Consider the following 22,479-nt stretch of genomic DNA (forward strand, 5'->3'; position numbering starts at 1 on the left):
TCATACTTTCATTAAGCTGTACAATGCAAATGATTCCTGAGATGAAATATAACTCAGCCTTGAAATGTAATTTTTATTGAAAGTTAAATTTTAGAAATCACTTATCTTTCAAATAATAGGTTCTGTGGGACTTTTGTATTGAGCATGCAACAGCATATAGAACTGCAGGTGTGGGTAACAATTTTCAGTGGAAGTAGATGACATTTCCAGCACCATCATGTGTTTATTTCAACAATTGCTTACTTTGGGCAAGGGAAGAAGGGGATTGCGTTCAGAAATTATAGAGAAGGTATTCTTTCAAGTGATTCACCATGCCATATAGAAATATATTTATCTAGTAATCTTCCTATTGATATACTTATTTTTTTAGCATTCTTGAAACATATTTCATTTGTAGCTTCCTAGCATGTGCTTTTGCCTGCTACAGACTGCATCCTTTCTGCTCTCATTGATGTTTGTATCCAGAATGAAATGCTATGCTGTGCTGTGCTATGCATGGACAAAGATATTTGATTATCTCAACTTTTCAAGCCACAGAAGTTTATAATTATATTCAATTTCATATAATTACATATTAACACTGTATTTTCAGAGTGCAGTTGGTTAAACATCTAAGAACCACACAGTACATTTTACCATCAGTTAATCAGCTGCAGAATTCATTTCTGTTGAAAACATACCTTACAGGTGTGCTGAAGTGCAAGGAATTTGAGGGTACTAGAAAGAGTTTTAACTTTAAGTACAATTATAATTTGCGAGTAGACAGTCTTCACTCTAGGTATCTTAAAAGCATCCCCTCAAAGCCTATGCCAGTGCAGTAGGACTGTGAGACCATTAACAGCATACCCTGAGCAGCTACTGCTTTGCTCACTTCATCTCTCCCCTTGCAAGAACAGGACCGTTAATGAAGATGACCATTCTCTTGTACAGGTGATTGAACTTAACCTTGTAGATAATGCAAGGTCTCCAAAGCAGGTATAAGACTTCATTTCTATTTTTCCTTTGTGCCTTCTTCTTCAGAAAGCAACAGACAAGAGCAAGAAGGCTAAATAATGAAAAAGCATAAGCATATAGTTAGGGTGACCTCGGCATGTTCATCATGTGTGTTTGAGCATGAACAAAGGTAATTTGAGCACTGAGAAACTGTACATGTCCCACATTTGGCTGATGTGGGAGGGAAAGTTATAAGCACAGGAAAAAAATCGGCTTACCCTTGGCCACCTATAAGGCCACAGGGCCACCTTTGGTCCAGCAGTCACAACCATGTCCTTGGTCGGTCTGTGATGTCTGTCCTAAAGTGCCTTTAGGTGCCCATAGCACCTGCAGGTAGTGAGGTCCCAGCTTAACCTCCAGCAATGACTTTAGCGAGTACACAGGGTAACAATACACTTCCATTAATCTGTCATCGCACTTTTTCATGGATGTTTTGTTAATTTTGGTTCTGTCTTGTCCAAGTAAGTGCTTAACAAGGAATTCTGAACAAGAGTGATCACTAACAATGTATATGAAATGTTGGATGTGCCACATCTTGAAAAAGCATGTATACTAACCGTATTCTTGCCTGATTTAAAAAAATAAAATAAAAAATACATGGCATGCAGTAATAATAGAACACATTTTGTTCTTGTTTATCTGAAGAGATGGTCAGAAATGCACTGAGCTGGGCTGACTAACACGGAAATAAGCCTATTTAAAATGCAAGGAATAAAAAAAAAAACTAGAGATTAATCTATAACAATTGGGTTAAATTTGTTTGACTTGTTGTTGCTGTTGTTAAATTTAATTTCCTGTACAAGGTTATTCTGTACTGTAAGGTAGACCATTACTGATAATGCCTCTGTCAAAAACCAATTATTTCAAATCAGTTTCATTTCCAAATGATATATATTCAATGAAAATAGAAGTGTATAAGAAACAGATTTATGCTATTAAGAATTTTTTGAAAATATTTTCAGTTGTCATATGACAGAAAGAAATGGAGTGGAGGAACTATGAAATAAAGCCCATTTCTCTTCTTCACAGTCAAAAGTTGAGTTTCAAAGAGCGGGTCCGGATGGCCAGCCCACGGGGTCAGAGCATAAAGAACAGGCAGTCTTCAGTTGGAGACCGCCGGTCCCCCAGCGCCGACATCGCCACGGAGGGCAGCCCCACCAAAGTGCAGAAGAGCTGGAGCTTCAATGACCGAACCCGCTTCAGGCCCTCGCTGCGGCTGAAGAGCTCGCAGCCCAAACCTGTGGTGGACGGTAGGAGTTTCTCATGCCCCCTTTTTTCACAGCACACTCTTCCAAACCTGCTCACACGCCTGCACTGTGAATGTGACGTATATCAGGAAAGCAGGAGGAATCTTTGTGAGGGCAGTTACCAAAACCTATTTCCAGAAAGAGATACGCTAGCAGGTGCTGTAAGTTTTATCCCTTACCTTTGGGGGATTGTGTCAGGTATAGTGAGGTAAGTGGCTTTAGCAAACAAAGCCAGTGTTACTGCTTTTATGTAAACTGCCTTTATGCATTGCCTTCTAAAGGGTATTTTTGATGTGGGAAGGAAATAGCCTTCCCTGAACGCTGCCTCACCAGGGAAATGGATGCTGCCCCTCTCTGCTCTCCCACCTAGAGAGGTCCTCTCTGACATTAAAACAGCCAGCTCTGAGTCAAAGATCTTCATCTATAGAAACTTATCAAAACGAGGACAGTGATACCTCTAACCAGAGAGCACTGAAGCTGGTGACAGCAGTAGCCAAGGGTGTTCAAATTTTGTAGAAATGGGTCCTGCACTGACAGATGTCCTCTCACAGCTCTGGGTGGTACCACTCTCCCAGCAGATCTGAGTTTCTACATTCACATTTTTCCTAGCTTATGAATGTTTTGTTCTTTCCTGTGGGACCCCCAGGCAGAAAATATGAGAAATACTGACTGGCTATGAGAGGAGGCAGTGATGCTGACTGTATGGGAAAGGTACAATGCAAATCATTTGATCAAAGAGATGTAAATGTAAACTCTTTCTACAATGGTAATCCCACGTTATGCCCAACAACTGTGGTAAAACTATTCAGACGGGACTGTAATTTCACTGCCTGCTTCCCTTTTGGAGCACATGTTATCCCAGACACGTTGGTTTCAAAATGTCGACTGAACTGAAATGCCCCATCCCTCAGCTGAGAATGTCCTGCATGACACATCTCTTCAGGAAAAGCCTGGGTAAATAAACATTTCCTGGAGGGCAAACAAGACAAACCTATGGTGTTTGCTAAGGTCATCGCTCCAGGCAAGCCCTCCACCGTGGAGAACTCTCAGATGCACAAATCCTGAATTTGGCTGCCTTAAAATGAGCTACTGGGGTGTACCAGGCACCACTCGATGTCCAGGCTGCCATCCAGGTTGCTCAGCACCACCTGCTCCTTTCTGGGGCATGGGCACTGGCTCCTGTCCCACAGAAGCCGCCTCACCTGGGGTGTGTGATGTGATGCCTGCCGGGGTCTCACACTGATGTGCAGCAGGGATGAGGCCACTTGCTCAGAAATGGGACATGAGAAATGCTCTAAGTACCAAAGCTAGCTCAAGATACCCTTTCTAAATGTAGGCTTCCTACGTAATCAGCAGTATAGTGCAAGTATCTCCCAAAATATAAGCCAGAAGTGATTTCATAGGTTAAACCTCCATAACTTGCACTGCGCCTGGAAGTGAACTAAGAAGAGAACAATTTGTTGAGCACCCTCCCAGGGTATCAGCAGCTCACTCCTGTTCCAATCCCTCAGCCTGCACCTCACTCAAGTATCTATTTACTTTTTCATCAGCCCATTTGTCACAGAGACACTTCCTAAGTGTCGTCCTGTGGTTTGCCCTGTACATACTGTTGTTTATAGCAGTGATCTGCATGAGAAGTTCACATCCCCTCTTATTGCCTCTGATGGAAACGGTGGCATAAATGGCACCTTGGGTATGTCTGTAGATAAACGATAATAACAATAACAGAGACCTCACTGCCCTGCATAAACCCTTATAGATCTTTCCACTCCTCAGGGTGAGCCCAGGCTGTTTCCTTGTTAGCAGCTTCCAGCTACTTAGTCCACCCGTATGAACTAGGGCCAACAGATATGACCAATTTCTCATCCGTGGCAGAAGGAACAGTCTCCATTGTCTCCAGCTTTTAGGCAAATGCCAAGTTTCCACTCTGGGACCCATTCCAGATACTTCTAGGATTGGTATCATCAGATTGATGTCCATTGTGCTCACTGCTGACACACAACTCCCTGCTACATTACCCAGTCCATTGCAGGAAAATACAAGCACTACCAACCTTGATACATTTTTTTTTCCCATCTGTGTTACCATTTTCATAGTCTGGTACACTTTGACAGCTCAATGGAAAAGATCTGGAGACTACATAATTAGTTTAGAACATCTCGCTTTTTTTCACTGGATGAAAACATGGTATTTTCAGCATTTTAGTAATATCTCTGTTTCAGATCCTCCAGTTTCCTTCTGGAGGTATTCTTTGGCCAAAGGATCAATTATTTTGGTGTGCTGATCTTCCAGCCAAACTAGAAGCCACCCATTTCTACATGGAAGTCTGGACACAAACCAATAATCTTAAGCAGCTATTTTTTCTGGTGTTTCTTTTCTCTTTGCAGCATGTTTAAGGGGAAAGACATGACATTTGTCCCTTTAGACAGAGGTGATATGGTACGGGTTACACAGTCCAGGGTCAGAAGATTATATCAGCAATCTAATGAAAAAACAGTCTTTCACTATGAACTTCACCTTTCAAAAGAGAAGACGTTCAGGTATTTGGAACAGGCTCCCCAAGGAGCCTGGTCACAGCACCAAGCTTGCCAGGGCTTAAGAAGTATTTGAACAACACCCTCAGACACATGGTTTAATTTTTAGGTAGTTCTGTGTGGAACCAGGAGTTGGACTCAGTCATCCTTTGGGGTCCCTTACAATTCTGGTTATTCTATGATTCTATGATTTGTTTGATTTTTATTTAGCTGTATGGACTTTGGAGTTGCAAGTGATCTTCAGTTAGTGCAGGTAGAGGAGGAGCTACCTCTTTATGAAGGTGAAGTGCACTGAACTCCGCAAAGATAAAACAAGGGAGCAAATGCATACATAGAGGGTTCAGAAAGAAAGTGAAATTGTGAACGTGTGAGAGTGATCTGTGGCAGATAGTTAACGGAGAGGATTGACTGAGTTCTGATAAAGGACTTGGTTGGCATCTGGGCCAAAATAATCAGAAGGAGACTGCTAGAAAAACCAAAGCTAAAAACTGTCGTGTAAAGGAAGGTTTCTAATTCAGGCAGGAGCTTACGGAGATAGCTAATAGGCTAACATGAGTGAAAATGTACAAGCCTTCCACTTAGGCTACACATTAACAAAAGCTTACAAACACCCCCCTGCTGCATATTAAAACCCTTGAAGGAGGGTTGCTTGTCAGTAAGCAGAACACTTCAGCTGGCCACAGGTACCTCCTGAAAGGATTTTGGCATAGCAGTCTTAGAGCAGCACGACCAAAACTGTTGCACAAATGCCTTTATTTATGGGTAGCGACAGTCCTCTGAAACTGCCTATAAACCATTTATTGCTCTTGCCAAAGTGGGCCTGGCAACTGCAGCAATTATTTCAGCTACATATGTGCATTTGCAAATTGAATCCAAACCTGAGAGAGCTTTGATGGCTGGAGAGAGCTTTGGTGGCATGGCTGCAGACACTCTGGAGCATTTAACAGCAGTGCAAGGGAGCTAAAATGAAAATTAACACTTATGTAATCTGATTTTAAAAATATGTCCAGTCTCCAGTGAAATGTGCCTTGCAGCTGCCAGAACTCTTGTTGAAGATGAGACCTGCAAAAATTAATAAAGGTGCCAGGATGCTGTATTTCCAGCCCGTTATCAGTTTAGAAGGGAATTATCGCTACCAAGCAGATCTCATGGAAATCTTCGCCACTCAACCTCCAAAGGCTTCAGGAATGGTAAATAGTCAAGTTTTACAAAGCGTGAACTTAAAAGGATATGAGACACATGTGAGAATATTTTACCAAATGGTGAAGGGATAAGAAATTGTGTTGCTTATAGGGTCATGCCAAAAGAAGCCTTCCCAAAAGAAGGTGCTTGCATCGCTGGTGGCTGTTCGGCTTGTGCACAGGCATTGGATGAAGGTGCTGGCTGACCCCTAAGCTGCACGAGCCAGGACCCACTCCTGTCCCCGTGTCCTCCTTGCACAGCACAGCTTGTGCCCCTGCCCACCTGAAACAGGGACCCTGCGGCCAAGCTGCCCATGGGGAATGGCCTCAGGCACACAAGTGGTAGCTGGGCACTGCTGAGGGGAAAACCCACTGTGCCAAGCAATTAAATAGTCGGGCTTTTTTCTGCCTGCTTCTTTTTGTGACGAACAGCACCTTTCCTGCTTAAATTGTGCTCCAGTCTTGCATGGCCACAGCTTTAGTAATGAGCTGATGTTATGTTGGGCATGCAGTCCTCAGGCAGGGACAGAAACGCCCTGCTGTGCTTGCACACTACCATCCCATGCTTCTAAGCCTCTGCATGAGTTATTGTGCATTTGCTGTAACCTAGAGATGTTGTGTGGCTTTTTGAATAAAACATCAAAAGTGTTCAGCACTGGAGATATTACAAACATATTTCATTTGATTAATTAAAAAGAACTCTCTACGGAAATATTTGATTTCTGCAGCATCCCTGAACATTATAAGCTCACACGACCTCTAGCCTTTCATTCCCTACAGAGTACTTTCTCAAAATCCTCAGGGTAAAGTATATTACAAGAGCCATGGAAAGAATGCAACTGTGCATTTCAGCCCCCGTGTCCTCAGTTACTACCATGTAATTTATGTATTGCAAAAATGACAGGTTTTCCTTTCAGTAGCACAAACATCTTGACCTCATAGATGGTTCACTTGAAGTGGCAAAGGTCCTTAGTTTAGTTGCTTTTGGATCTTGTTTAGCTTAAATTTGCTGATTCAAAATGAAGCTGTGATGTCAAAACAAAGCTGCTCAATTTGTGCAACCCCATAGGATGGGACTAAATGACATTTTATTAGCAATATATCAATTTGTACTGGACAATAGATTTATTTTCTTGTGATTGTTTAACTCAATGATAGAACTCATTTATTACAGTTGTAACTAGTAATGAATTAGGAAGATCTTATAAAATAATCTCACATTCTTATCTCAGCTCTGAGTCATTTTTTTCATTTTTTGTGAATAAGTACGGTCTATTGGTTTTGAGGAGTTATTTTATTCTATTCCAACTAAAGTTCTGGCCATATGAGCCTATAATTTAGATTCTATCATATAAGTAACGTCATAACTACCCTGCTAACTGAACTGAGTGCCTAAGTGTGGTCAGGATTAGTGAGTGGTGATTAGCAACCTCAGTTGAGGGAGGGAAAGCAGCAGATCACCATGCAACAGTATTATTTGCATGCATTTCAGGTAACTTTATCTGTAGTGAAGAGTAAATAAATGAGTTAAGAGGATACTCATAAAAATTTCCAGCCACCGTGTAACCTTCTTCCACCAAATCTGAAATATTTGAGGAATGTTTTAATTGTTATAAGCTGTTATTGTAGAAATACTTCACAGCTTTTTAAAATGCTGGAATCTCTCGCAGCTACCAGAATCTAAAGCTGGCATCCTCATCTCTCCCTTTGCTCACATCTGCCAACTCCTGCAAACGGCAGGACCAGGATGTAGGACCTGTGTTAGGTCCCCTGGACTACTGAACAGTGTATTAACTAATGTGCAACAAGGACATGCAAAGAGACAGCCAACTAAGCATGACATTTATCTCACTAGTCCACAGTTCTAGATCTTATCATATATACTTGCAACTTCTTTTACAGATATAACTTATTGTGTGCAGTGTACACAGAATAACAGAGCTGTGTGTCTAAAAATACACTAAAATTATATGTATATGTAAGAAAAAATTGCTTTAGAATAACCCAACATTTTTCTTGCTCTTCTTATGTGGCCATCTAAACTTGCTGGCTAGCATGCTACTATTTATAATAAGATCAGCAATTTTAACTGCAGAATTTTTTGCATATAATGAATTGTTTTTAGAAAGTCTCCTGGTTTTCCGTATCATCACTCAAAATGAAAAGGACTCCTTTTTAATTAAGTTGTGGGAGCTGTTCCATGAAATTTTGCCAATGCAGAAAATTTTTGAGAAGTTAAATAATAGCTAAAGATAGTTGAGAGTTGTTAGCAGGGAATGCTAGAATTTTAGATATTTGGAACTTGTGTGCATTATATGATAACTGGTATAAATTAGGTTTCTGACCTTAAAATTGCACTTACAAGTAAGGGAGACTAGATAATTATACCCAGAATATGTAAAAAAGCCTCTCTGCCAATCCTATCTTCTGTTTTTGCCAAATCTGAGCTTTTTCAGAAATGTTCATGCATATAAAAAGTTTGCTGGGGATATCCTTTATACTGTCCTGCTTGTAAAGCAGAATTCAGAATTCTACTGAATTTCAGTTCTGATGTCCTTTTCTGCTCCCCATCCAGAAATCTTTGCCACTTTCAGGAGAAAGGAGAGGAGAAAGTGATGTACTATGCATATAGCACTACTTTACTCCACATAGATACCACGTAGGGTAGAAGCTCAGGTTCTGTACAAAGGAGAGGGAGTTCTTAAGAGCTGGTGCAGTGAGGCTCTACTCTTTTTCAAGGGGGCATCAGTTTCAAATGTCTTCAAATGTCATCATCTTTATTCTTTCTTTCTTAATTTTGCCACTTAAATACTTTTGTGTACTACCAAGGGTTTTTGTGTTATTTTCTAGGCAAGTATTAAACAGTGAAAATGAAGAGCACATCACGGAAGTTTACTTGTCCTGCCTCCTTCCTTCTTTTATGATTAGAAGAAAGTTTGCTTTTTTTTTCTTTCTTTTTTTTTTTTTTTTCCCAGGGATCAAGGAAATAAATGCATGATTCACTCCCTTGGGCCTCCTTTTCTGGCCTCTGCTCTGGAAAGCATGTAAACATGTGCTGCTGCCTTTCCCTGTTTGGGGGAGCTTTGGGCATTCTTATCATTAAGTGTGTGATTAAGTTCCATCCCAATTAGCGTTGCTTTTTTCAGTTTCCTACACAGCTTAGTAAGCAATCATGGTAAAATGATTTATGTGAACTCTTTATTGAAAGAGAGTCAACTTGTTGATGTTTCAAAGCAAGGGAAATTTTGAAAGAGCATCACTTCTAGGAGTAGTGGAGGAAACTTGTATTCATACTTCAAAACACAGGAAAATATCAAGAGCTGGTGCAGAGATGAGAAGTTTCATGAAATATTTAAACAAAGTTACTAAGCTGAGTTGCATTTTATTTTGATAAAGGGACATTGTGTGAACTGTATGAAGAAAAAACATGAAAGTGTTTGTACTTAGGATAATTTTTTGAGGGAAAAAAGTAGTTGAGATTTTGTGAAACATTCTGTGCATTATGACATTTGTGGAAGTACCATAAAATATATACAGGATAACTCATTTTTTTAAAGAATATGGGCTGAAAACTTATTTCTCCACAGCAAATGCTAAGGGTAAAGAAAGGCAGTGTGAAAGTGAGTGAAATGCACCGACCTTGCGGGCATCCTAGGCTTGAGCAAGGGGCTTGGGCCAGATGACCTCCTATGAATTGTTTGAACTTCAATTCCTGTGTTGAATTCAGGATTTCAAATGACATTTATAAATTATAGCTTGATGTAACTCAGCACCTGTGCAAATTAGGCCCCCATCTATCTTTCACCTTGAGTCATGCATTAAAATGAAAATCATTCAGAAATCTTTTTCAAATCAGTGCTTTTTTTTACCAAGTTGAAACAAGGCTGTGATGTAACATGAATAATCAAGGGTCATCTGTGAACTGCCAACTTTGGGCACCTATTTAGGTTTTGCCTTGTCTAAAAGGTGAGTACCTAACCTCAGCAGAATGATGTAGATTACCCATACAAAGTGCCTCAGCTACCTCTTACAGAGTCAGAGGAAGACTGAAGCACTTCTGTAGGCTTCCAAAAACTAATCAAAAGGTCTATGTTGAGATCAACGTACCGCTGACTATCAGAGAATCATAGAATCTCTCGGGTTGGAAAAGACCTCTAAGATCATCCAGTCCAATCTTTAACCTAGTACTAAAGTCCACCACTAACCATGCTGCTAAGTTCTAAATCTACACATTTCTTGAAGAGTTCCAGGGATGGTGACTCAAATGGCACTATGTTGGGAATGCTTCCATAGGGCTATTCATGGTGCCTGCACATGCACTTACTAATTCTTGATTATTGTTGCTAGCATATGGCAGTTCCCAGAAAACAAGTTAAAGAGTATAAAATATTTTCTATTCTGTTCAACAGACACATAATTAGTTGAATGTTACTGACATCTAAAGCATGGAGCTATGAAGGTGATCAGAGCAGTGTCACAGTTTTCGCAATGTCAAAGCATGTTGTTAAACAGAAAACACTTCTAAAAAAGGACACATGATGCTTACAGAAACAATAAATCAAGCTTTGTGTGTAACTTTTGCACAGAGCCATATGAAATGCAGCTACAAACTTATAATTTTTTGCTGGTGACATATAATATTACAGAACAGTGTAATTCAGAGAAGTGTAATTTTTAGCCTATTCATCTAGGGTGATCATAACTAACTGGAGTTTGCAAGACGAATGCATAAATACTGTGATAAACTGGGAAATATCAAGATGATTTTAATGACTTGTGCATGCCTCTTTCTATTTGTTGGTAATTGCTTATTTGCTATGTGATTAAATTAAGGACTCCTCTTAAGGAAGAAAGAGGAAGAAATTAAAAAGTGGCAAAGACAAGACATTAGCCCAAAGTAAATAACGTCAAAGACTGTGAGATAATGGTGGCTGGCCAATGAGTTGTGAAATAAACACCAATTTAAACATTTAATCTTTACAGATTGAAGCTTAGGATCAAAACACATCCTAAATTGTAAAGATGCTGGTATTAGAAAAGGGGAATTGTTTCTGGATTCTCCAACCAGCTGACAACCCTTCTTAGGGAGACTTGCAGGGTTAAGTCTAAATTCTGTATATTAGGAGGCTCTCAGGCCATCGTCAAGACCAGATTCACAAGCTGCCCAAGCAACAGATTTGGAAGGTCTGCCTAGAAGAGGCTCCTGGAGAGAAAGATGGACCACTGCTGATGCCAGGGCAGCCTGGCAAAGCCTGGGTTCATGCAGAGCAGCTGCTGCCCAGGGTTGCCTCTGGAGCCCACCTGGGCCATCCATGGACACCCCAATGGAGAGCGGAAGACATGGCCAAGGAGTATAGGGATGGAAGAGGGAGCAGACACGTGCAGGGCTAGGTGTGACCTGGCACTGGAAGGTCTACCTGCCAAGTTAATGCTGGGTAGGAACCTTTCTGAGGACAGGCAGCAGAACAGAGTGGGGCTTGTCAGAGGCCACAGCTTAACCCCGTCTGGGAACTGGCAGTGCTTTTAACAGCTGGAGCCACCGCAGAGGCCAAACTGGCCCCAACACAGCCCTGACCTCAAGGATGAACTTGAGAGGGACAGAAGCGATACAAGTACATCTCACCTCATAACTATGTTGTACAGAACATGAGCTTCCACTGGAAAAATTCATCAGAATGTGAACTTTGATTTCAGTGGCTTTTTAAGCTGGATTTTTATTTTCCAAATTCTTACTATGCATTTCCCAAACTTTTTCCCAAGTCTGCTTAGTATTAGAAAGGAACGTGAATGTTTCCCATATGAATCAAACAAGTTTTATAGCTTTTCGCAAGTTTTATTGACATGTGGTACTGAACGCCTGCTATAATGAGGGAAATTCATGTCAGTGGGAATATTAGAAAGAAAAAAATAAGGTGATTTATTAGGAGCAGTATCTCTTCTTAAAGCTGGCTTAAATTTATAAGAATTTTCCAGCGTCTGTCTAAAGATTTTGCTGATTTTGTATACACATGAGAGCAACATGAAACACTATAATTGCACCACACTGTTCTCAAAACAGTTCTGCAAAAATATGCTGCGTTAAGGAGGCCCTTTTATTAATGACACTGTACTTGGCAAAGGACCCAGGAACCGTATCAGTGCGATAATCATTAGAAACATGTTTATTTTAAACTTTCAAGCTAGAGTCTCCTGTTTCACTGGGGTTACATAGCTGTAGCTCTTCTGACCTTAGCAAAATTATTCCTAATTTACACCAGCATAAGTGAGTAGGTTCAAACCTTAGAGAGCCACTGAAAATACCAGTAGCATAAAATATTTTTTTTCATATGGCATTTAGAAATGAGCAGGAATATTTCAGCACTGGGAGAACGAGAGAGGCTAATCAGACTTAACACCTGGAAAGTTAGTGTCATATACCCAGCACCTTTGGAGATGGGAAAAAAATAATTGCATAATTTAGTGCACAATTTATTTTAGTTAATTATATGTTTTGGACAGGGATCCAAATATTAGTTAGGCAGGACAGGTGGAAAGACATATACATTTTATCTGTACAATCAACACAGTCAGTAGCAAAGGTTTTGAAAGAGTGCCAGTGAACATCATTGTAGGCTTGCCTTGCAACAATAGCAAGGAAGGGAAAATTCCAGTTTTGTATGTAAATTTAATTTTTACAATTAAGGTTCCATTTGATTGTTCAGTCTGTGTAACTGAGGACGTTATTAACTTGGCTATAAAGCATCTCATTATATTGTGTTAAGTTGATGTGTCAACAATAAAATTTTGTGCTCTTCACAGCTACAGTAGCTGTTCCTCAGGGATGTACCAGTTCAGCAACAGTCAAAAAAGAAAAGATATTCTAGAGGGTAATGAACTAGCCAAAGTTCTGGTTTGCCACAGATACATGGCCTTAACCAAGCCACTTACTGAGTATACCTCACTTTCTTTCTGTTCAAAACTACACACTGACCCTTGAGTGCTCTAAGTTTTGTCAGGGGTAGTTTTAGTTCATGAGTCATGGAAAGCATAAAAGTGATCTTTGTTGTCTTTTCCTGTCAAAACAGTGCCAACCATGAGGCTACAGCAACATAAGATTAAGGTCTTATAAGAAATTAAAAAATGCCACAACTTTTCCAGTTCCTGTCCAAAAATGGCCTTCAAACTAATGAGCTTTAAATTTTAAGGGCTGTTTTAATATTTTAGGTCGTGACTTGTAAAGTCATACCTCATCAAAATAAATTATTATGGCCAAAACTTAAATCTGTGAAGACAATACACTAATACCATTTCCTGCATGTGCAGCCTAGTACAATGCTGTTTATTATAAGATAGTATTCCTAGTAGATTTAAAAGGTGACATGCATGATTCCCTGTTTTCTTTGTGTACTAAGATACACTGGGCCCTTCTGAGATTTCCAGTTTATTCACAAATGGTAACCCTGCAGAGACAATGTTAGGAAAGTATAGAGGATCCATTTTTTTATTGAGCTCATTCACTTGAGCTCCTATTGCAAAGACTCCAATGTCTACATGGCTGTGAAGTTTAAAGGGGCAATTGATCCACATTGCTGTCATTCTCTATTCATTTCTGGCAAAAAAGTGCTTCATTTATTTTTACCTGAAAGGAAGTGTTGGATCATTCCACAGACTCCTTAGTCTTCTGGACTTTTTCTTTGTTTTAAAAGTCAGGTTCATTGATGGTGGTAAAAAATATAACAATTTAATATAACTGTAGTGGCTTTTGCCTCTGCCATTTACATCTGCTAGCTCACCGCTTTTCCTTAAGACAGTGAATGTGATGAAAAACAGTGAGATGTCAGGATGAGACATACCGGAACTACACTATTCATTTGTATGAAAAATAACAGGGCTTTCTTCCCCTCTAACTTTTACCATTTTCAGTGGGGACTACCCAATCATTTTATGACACAATCCTCGACACAAACAAGTGCATCATACAGCTCATAAACTGATGAATCTCTCTTACTTGATTTGTAGTCCCTATTTTTCCAGAATCACTGTGCAGACAGCTAGAAAACACTAAGGAAGGCATTTTTAAATGCTTGTTGTTTAATCCACTCTTGTATTTTGCAGCTGACACCAGCCTTGGAACAGATGATGTTTATGATGATAAAGGGTGCCAGTGTGATGTATCAGTAGAAGATCTCACCCCTGCTCTTAAAACTGTCATCAGAGCAATCAGGTGTGTAAAAAATACTGAGTGAATAAATATTTGAGATTTCTGTAATTAAGATACTAATTAAGTGCGTGTCAATAAAATGGCAATTAGTTGAACTTCTTATTACATGGCTGTATTTGTCACATAACTAATGCTAATATGGTTTACTTATTCTTCCTTTTCATCTGTTTTTTATTAAAACTGGAAATATTTCATCCATTCCATTATCAACTTTTCAATTTCTAAAAATATCACATGATTTGACTCAGAAAAGAGAGAATAATGAATGCTGATTTCCAGTATATTTCCTGCAATCCAAAATATTGTATGCAATTTTGATGTAGTTTTACTGAATATATATCACCTTGCTTTGAAAAGTTACTTCCTTCAAAAGTTTGCATTTTTATTGCATTTCCATATTCCTGAAACTGTCGTATGACTTTTACTGCAACTTTCTTCTGGTAACAGCAGGATAATTACATTCACTCAATTGTGCAAAACCTTGCCTGCCACTATCCATTGAACTAAATATAACTCCGATGGTTTAAGACTAATAGTTTCCTTCTTTTCCAAGAAAGTAGCAAACTGCGTTGAAACTTATAAAATTACCAGTATTGAAAGCTTAAATTTAGCATTCACCCTCCTGAGGTTGCCAAGACTCTTAATCTTACTGAATATTTTGCAGCACAAGTCCTGACAGGCAAAATTCCCACCATAGAGAGTAAATCGAGAAGCAAAGAGAGCTCGGTTGTCCCCTCTGTGCTGACAGCAAGCCTGATGCTCACGCTGGGGGTGACTATATCACAGTTGCATCAGTGCCCTGGCATGCCTCTTCAGTGGGCAGGCAGCAGCCACAGGGGATTTCTGCAAAAATCTGTTGAAAGGTGACGTTTTCCTAAAGGGAGATTCTCGCCTTACTGCTCCCAGTGCTATGGGAAGAATGAACTCAAGCTCTTTATCAATTAATTTCATACAGTGATAACCTACAGGCTACCTGTATTTCTTTCCCCTTTTTCCACTGATTGCCGTTGTAGACAGATAACTAGCAAGACAGTTTCTAATTCTCTCCTACAAGCCAAGGCAGCTTGACAGATGACTTGCAGATGTCTGTTCCTACCGTCTTTCCAACCTGCCTGGAAATGACCTCCCAGGACGTGTCAGATACCAGGCCCATGCCCACAGCCACTGCGACGGGCTACTTAAATGTCACCACTGTGAACCATCTCTTGTCAGCAGCATTGCAACAGCTGACAGAAATCTTTATACACTGTGGACATCCAGCTGCAAGGCAGACCTGTTCCTTTGAACAGAAAATGCTCAAATTAGGAACAACCAGCATAATCCATTGGCCCTGATTGCCAAAGATCCTTGTCTGTGATGCTGCATTTTAAACAGACTGGTTGACTCCAGGCTCCAAGTGCACCTTGCCACTATATCAGCAAGTGATACCAATGGCCATCTCATTCTTAATACTGTCCAAATTCCTCAAGACATTTCCTTGACATTTTCATACTGACTAAATTAAGGGACCTTGTTCTCAAAGTCACCACTGGACTGATTGTTCAATGCATCACCTGCATCTTTTCGCAGAATCACAGAATGGTTGAGATTCAAAGAGACCTCTGGATCACCTGATCCAACCCCCTGCTCAAGCAGGGGCACCTAGAACAGGTTTTTGGCTTTTTTTGGTAATTATTGGCTCTAATGCAAAGGCACTGAGTCATTGTTGGGAAACTTCCTCCACGGCGTCCTCCACAGAAATGTTCTAAGAAGAGCAAAGACCCAACAGTCTGAAAGTTTCAGACATGCACTTTTCAACTGATAAAAGCAAACTCTTTACATTACCTCCAACTTTTTCTCTGTGCACTTGGCTTACCAAAGAACAACTCATTTCACCACTGATTCTGAGAATATGAATTTTGCATCTCCACTTGCTATCTATCAATTAGCCATGAATCTCTCCCATTTGTCCCTGCAAATGTGTTTCACTAGATTATAAACGGCATATACATCTTTCTTCAGAAGCACACCTTTGTTTGAGGTCTGTGAAGCATAATATGCAATGATCTTCAGACTTCTGTTAAATGCTTTACCTTAGTCTCCCATCAAGAGACTGGAAATTCAGTTTGTCAGATAGGTGATACTCCTCTTTCTTATTACTCAGAGTGTCTGTTACCTGACTACACTGGGATCTATGCAAACATCTGAAGAAGGATCTGAGACACTGCATAGTAACTGTAGAGTTTCAAGATGATAACATCTGTTCATATGGAAACTTGGTCCTTCATTTTGAAGTTTGTTTTTAGCAACAGCTTAGAATTGCAAAGGAAACGGGGGAGGGTGGAGGCTGCTTTTCCTTTCATGCTGCTATACAGGAGCAGATGAAGGCAGAAGGTACTTGAATAGCTTCAGTAGACATGATGCAAAAGACACCAAATGTAAGCACACACGGTTGAACCTGTTCCAGCTACACCACCTTGAAAAAACAGGACTCCCAAGCAGTCCTCCTGAAGGCTGGCTGTGCAGACATGCCCAGTAACCTTTCAAGCCTCCAGCCTCCTTTCAAAGCCTCCAGCTGAGTCTTCTCCAGCCCAGTTTTTATGCTTCCCCCTCCATCCTGTTTACTCCAAACTCTACGTCAGGACAGATCAGCTGAGGCAGTAGGGAAAGTAAGGGAAAATATGCAGTTCTTGCTAGCAGTATTTTTGTAGCACCGGTCAGCTGGCCCCAGTCTTACTGTGAACAAAAACCCATTAATATCCTGCAGTCTGAGCTCCTGGAGACTTGGCTCTCCCCATTAGTTCACAATTATTTAGTTCACAGTACAGAAGAGAGACTAATAAGACAAGGATACCTTGTTTCCATATATTATAACATCTCTGATCATTTTTTCATAGCAACAGGCACTAAACTCTGTAATACTCTCCACAACGGAAATGATGGTATTATTGTATTATTTATTTATGAAATACAAAACCAAAGTTGAGAAGCATAAATAAATATGCAATAGGGAATAACTGCAATGGCAAGAGGAACCTGCTGACCTAGGAGGTCTTTTCTCTCTTTAACACTAGTGATTGCATAGATATGTTTTCATTTGTCTTTAATAGAAGATAATACTAATAATAAATTTAGCTAAATATAACAAGACATGAGGATTCTTGAGGTGATAAGCTGTATAGTTGAATAATCATACATATTTAATAGCCAAAGAAGGAAAATATAATTTACTATTTTTGCTGAGTCTTAGAAATGTTTCTGCTATGTCTGTACAAAGTATTTTTAGCAGCCATTATGAACTTGTTCCATGGTGTTGATTCAGAATCCTCTACTTCTTTTAAATCCCAGTGCTTTGTATATTTTCTGCCCGAATGGTTTTCAGAGTTAACACAAGTGTCTTTGGCTATTACAGCACCATGCCTGGGATTAAAAAATGTCTTTGGCTCCTAAGTGATGGATTAATACAGGTCAAGACTCAGTATTGGCTCATCTGCTCTACACATAGTGGAATTAATTCTCCATCACTTTTGTCTATCTTGTCTTCTCTATACTGGATCGTCATTTCTTCTGCATGTTGTAGTTTAGGGTTATTTGGCAAGCTAAGGGTAGAGAAATGGAGCAACCATCACAACTAAATCTGTTTTCCTGTTGTGTAGTGAGTGAGCAAACAAGCTGTGGGTACCTCTTCTAGCTGTGGGCAGAACAACCTGCCCAGATTTAATGTTTAAGGCAGAAACTAAGTGAGTTTGCCTGAAACACCAGTGCAACAATGCTCCATTTCTTCCTGAGATAGTGACAAGACTGACAAGATACATGTTCGAAAAAATAGCGTGAGTATGACAGGGCTGCATGGAGGGTTAGAGATGTTCTAAATCAGTGCCAGTCTCAGTGCACTAATGATATGCGTAATACCTTTTAATGCTCTAATGGGCAACATGAATGGAAAATAAAATACAACCAGTGCAAGGAGAGGTATGAAACACATTCAGAAAACACTGTAATTCTATATCAGTGCGGGTCCTGCATTTGACAGCAGTTAAATGAAATGGATACCACTTTTGGCTGCTAGGCATCAGCTCAGACAAAAGTTGGTAGGGCCTTTAACTTTCTAACAATTAACAGGGCATGTAAAGATTAGTGGACCTGTGTATTAGGTGTTAACTGGTGAGGAACCATTTTGACATACCAGTCTAATTCAACACAACAGAATTCTTTTCTGTTCTCCTCTGGATGCATCATTGAAAAAGGCTGCTACTCATGGCTAATCCTCACCAGAAAATGGCACGCTATTGATTTGGGCAGGTTTATAGAACAGTGTATCTTCTACCACATTATATCTGAGTTATAAGAACAGCACATGCCACCATGGCATGCAGTGATTTCAAAATAGAACTAATGTTTAAAAAAAAAAAAAAAAAAAAGATCATGAGAAGTACACAGTTTTGTTCTTCTAGGTTAATTCTTACTTTATGTTACTTCTGTTCCGTCAGTGCTAGCGGCTAAGTATAGCCAGTGGCGACTCGTCTAGTTTCTGATGAGTCTGGTTTGCCCCCGTGTGGTGTAACCAGAGAAGACATACCAAGCTCTATCTTGGTTGCTTTCTCTATTCCTACAGTTCGTGTTAAAGGCTAGGGGATATGAATACTTTGTGCTCATTTTCCCTTTTTTGCACAGGTAGGTTACCCACACGTGTCTGCATAACTGAGCCTTTTGTTTTTGTCGCACTCCAGAACAGATCACTTTGTAATCTAGAAGCACAAATGAAGGAAGCTCAAAAGCTTTTTATTCACAATCCAACTACTATTTTTGAATATGCTCGATATAGTTGTTTTTTTTTTTTTCCAAATGGGTGTTCAAACCTATAAATCTCAATTACTTGTTTCTTCTAGATACTGAAAGACAACTGAGCTTCTAAAATTGAGAGTAAATAACTACGGAGAATCAACCGAATTTAATAACTACAAAGCAGCTGCTAGGATCCATCACTGAAAGAGTTCACATTTTACGTTTCATAATTAACTTACAGGCTTTTATGATGCCAACTTTTTATAACCTTTTTTTTTTTTCTTTTTCACAGTTTATGTAAATTTATATGTATTTGAAGCAAAAAGAAGTAAGCAATGAGGGTCTGTTCCAAACGCTGCTGAAGTTAATTTAGATGGCATCATGTGAGCTAATGCCTAAAACAGAAATAGTATAGTTACGCCTCACTGGGCTGCTTTCAGTTTGACTTCTGAACATTATGGAAAAAATGCTGTGATAACCAAAAAGCTGTTATAGAGCTGCAAAGCACTGATGAAGATTTTTGTGCACACTGACTAAGAAGCTTCTATGGCCGTTAATAAAATTAGTCTTCTGTCTCTTCTCTTGTAAAGTCACCCATTTGTGATATATTCAGTTGTCTTCACTTACACTATTAATTCTCTCGCTCTGCTTTTCTAATAGAGTTTCATATTTTCACTTATATTAACAGCATGAAGTAAAAAAGTGTGATGACCTAAACAGAGAGAATAATAACAAAAGAACAATACTTTCTTGCATGTCAACTACATCATTTATTCTTCATAAGCTGAATAAAGAACTAGATGGCAGGAGATTGTCTGTGCAGCCAGACTGTTATGAACAGAACATCCTGGCATCATTTGACAGCTAAAAGGAAACAAAATCCATATCCCAGCTTCAGAGACCTTCAGATTACAAAAGGCACCGAAAGCTATTAGTCTGTAGAACTGTCTCACAATGGAAAAGAGGAAAGTGCATCATCATCCAATATATTTAAAACTTCATGGAGATCAGTCCTGAACTGTCAAGCTGATGGACTGCTCTTAACAGGCCTTTTCCATTTTAATTTCTATCATCAGAACCATAATTCAAGCTCTATACTAGTGACAAGCAATCTCATTTTTAATTGGAAGTTACCAGAATGGGAAATATCAACAACCTGAGCACTGTGGGAATAAACAGATATTATTTGAAAGAACATTTGTGTATAATACAGAAATCAGTAGAGGTTCACTATGCACTTTTAATCAGACTCTACATATCATAATGTCTGTCCTAACCATACAAGGTATGGTTTTCCTGACGTTCCACTAAACTATTACTACGGGACAGTGTTTTGGATTTGTTATCATTCATTCTTTTACAGCTACTAAATACGCAGCATAATAATCACTGCCATCTGCTCACTGTCATTTGCTTTCCAAATTTGTCTCTTCTATTATTTCAAAATTGCAATTTAATATCAAGCTTTTCATCCTAGGAAGAGCTACCCAGTGGGCATCACTTTTCCACAAAAGCATCACAGAAAACTTGTGCAAGTCTCACATAAAAAATCATATGCCATACATCAATGCTGGACATGTACTGTTATCCCATACATAATATTTTTGCAGTAGAATTCAACGAAAAAAAATAATCTAATTATAATAGAACAATAATTCCCATTGACTTCAATGTAGAGCAAACATGAAAAATTCTCTTCTGACTGCAAAGGTTGATCTTTGTATAAATTAAAAACATGTATGTATATATGTATATATATATGTATGCCAGAGTGTTAATTAAAAATAAAAATTGATGAAAAATGAATTGGGTGCCTAAATTTAAAATTTTTCAAACTGGAAAGCAAAGGACATAAAATGAGCACCAGGAAAAAAAAATCTAGCATAAAAAAGCAGAATAGGTGTACACTGATAAACTAAACATGCTCTGCACTCTTTAAAATCATGCTATGTGATCTCTGTTACATAACAATTCAAAGGGATAGCTACCACGTAGCTGTACTTATAAAAACAATTTTGTGAAAGAATTCATTTGCCTGAGCTGTATTGAAACGATCTTCAATGTAAAAAGAAACTACCTGACAATATTTTGACAGTGGAATATATTGCATTGTTTTGCAACTGCTGTGAAGAATAATCTGCAAAATGCTTTTTCACCAGGATTATGAAATTTCACGTTGCAAAGAGAAAGTTTAAGGAAACACTTCGTCCATATGATGTCAAAGATGTCATTGAACAGTATTCAGCAGGCCATCTAGACATGTTATGCAGGATCAAGAGTCTACAGTCACGGTATGGAAACAATAAATTCTCCTCTGCATAAGCATCTGGTTATGCCATTCACCGTACAATGAGTATTAGTAACGTTTAACATTTTTGTGTTATATTTGGGCACAATTTGCAATCCATGCTTCAGCCCAGCTGTGTTCAGAACACAGCTGAGCCAGAAATTAAATTGTGTGTGAAAACAAACAAAACACCATGTATCTAATTTGTCCCCAGAAGATGGAAGCCTGAATGATCAAAAAGGTTATCCTTTATCTGGAAAGTTTATTCATAAACAGGGAACTTAGTCAGGAGGCTGCCAAAAGGATGAAGTCATCATTGTTAACTGCCTTTCTCCCACCCTAGCCATTCTCTTTTCACATGAAAGAAATCGGGAACTACACGTAACGTACTGGGTCAGGGAGCGTGTTTTTATGTTCTCAGTTCCCAGCACTAATAAAATAACCATTGTATCATGTGTATTGCTGGCAGCATCAGGGCTGAGACTCCTGCTTAAAACTGTTAGCTTCCCAAGGACTCAATGCTGATGCTCTGAAGGGAGACCTGAGGGTGGTCTCTGGTACGTCTGTTCCTCTCCAACACCAGGCTGCTGGGGAAGGCACCCCTGGCTCTTCCAGTTGATGGCTAAGTTCTGGCCCCCACTTAGTGCCAACATAAAAGAAAAGTTGTCTGTGATCTAATGTCCAAATGCTCAAAAGTGTCTCGTGTTTTGCCTGATTTTCTAATATAGTTAACTCCTTTCTCAGGCACTTTTCTGAAGGATTGTGATATTAATGCTTAATGTATGGATTGAGCAAACACTTCCATATTATCACCATTTTCAGGAATCACGGTAGCTTTTAATTTCTCTTACAGCGTTGACCAAATTCTTGGGAAAGGACAGATCACAGCAGATAAAAGAAGCAGAGAAAAGAATACGGCAGAGAATGAGACAACTGATGACCTCAGTATGTTAGGGCGTGTAGTGAAGGTGGAAAAACAGGTAGAGTCTTCATGATCATCTGTGACTGTGCTTTTGTCTTGCTCTGCTGTTGCTCATTACTTTTGTCTATTTTATCGCCAGTTTCAAATGATGAACAGGTAAAATATTTTTTTCTGATACCTGTTTCACTTACACATTGACATAAAAGATACATGAATCATATTACTTCAACTGTGTTCCATGTGCAGAAAAAATAAGAAAAGAAAAATTGCAAGGTACTGGTTCTTTTTATCAGCTTGCTTATGAAAAATCTATAGCTACCAGTCTTTTGACATTATTTTTCATGAGTCAAT

General features: G+C 39.3%; 1 protein-coding gene across 2 annotated transcripts in view; it reads left to right on the forward strand.

Moving 5' to 3' along the window:
- Positions 1 to 22,479, forward strand: part of KCNQ5 (potassium voltage-gated channel subfamily Q member 5) — a 289,251-nt gene that overhangs the window by 261,012 nt on the left and 5,760 nt on the right. For both annotated transcript variants that reach the window (XM_035543083.2, XM_050709515.1), the window contains 4 exons: positions 2,023 to 2,243; positions 14,050 to 14,158; positions 21,079 to 21,210; positions 22,060 to 22,186. In XM_035543083.2, coding sequence (XP_035398976.1) covers positions 2,023 to 2,243; positions 14,050 to 14,158; positions 21,079 to 21,210; positions 22,060 to 22,186 — 589 coding nt within the window. The remainder of the gene's footprint in view (positions 1 to 2,022; positions 2,244 to 14,049; positions 14,159 to 21,078; positions 21,211 to 22,059; positions 22,187 to 22,479) is intronic.

The sequence above is a fragment of the Cygnus atratus genome, chromosome 3, assembly GCF_013377495.2.
Source record: "Cygnus atratus isolate AKBS03 ecotype Queensland, Australia chromosome 3, CAtr_DNAZoo_HiC_assembly, whole genome shotgun sequence".
Classification (NCBI taxonomy): domain Eukaryota; kingdom Metazoa; phylum Chordata; class Aves; order Anseriformes; family Anatidae; genus Cygnus; species Cygnus atratus.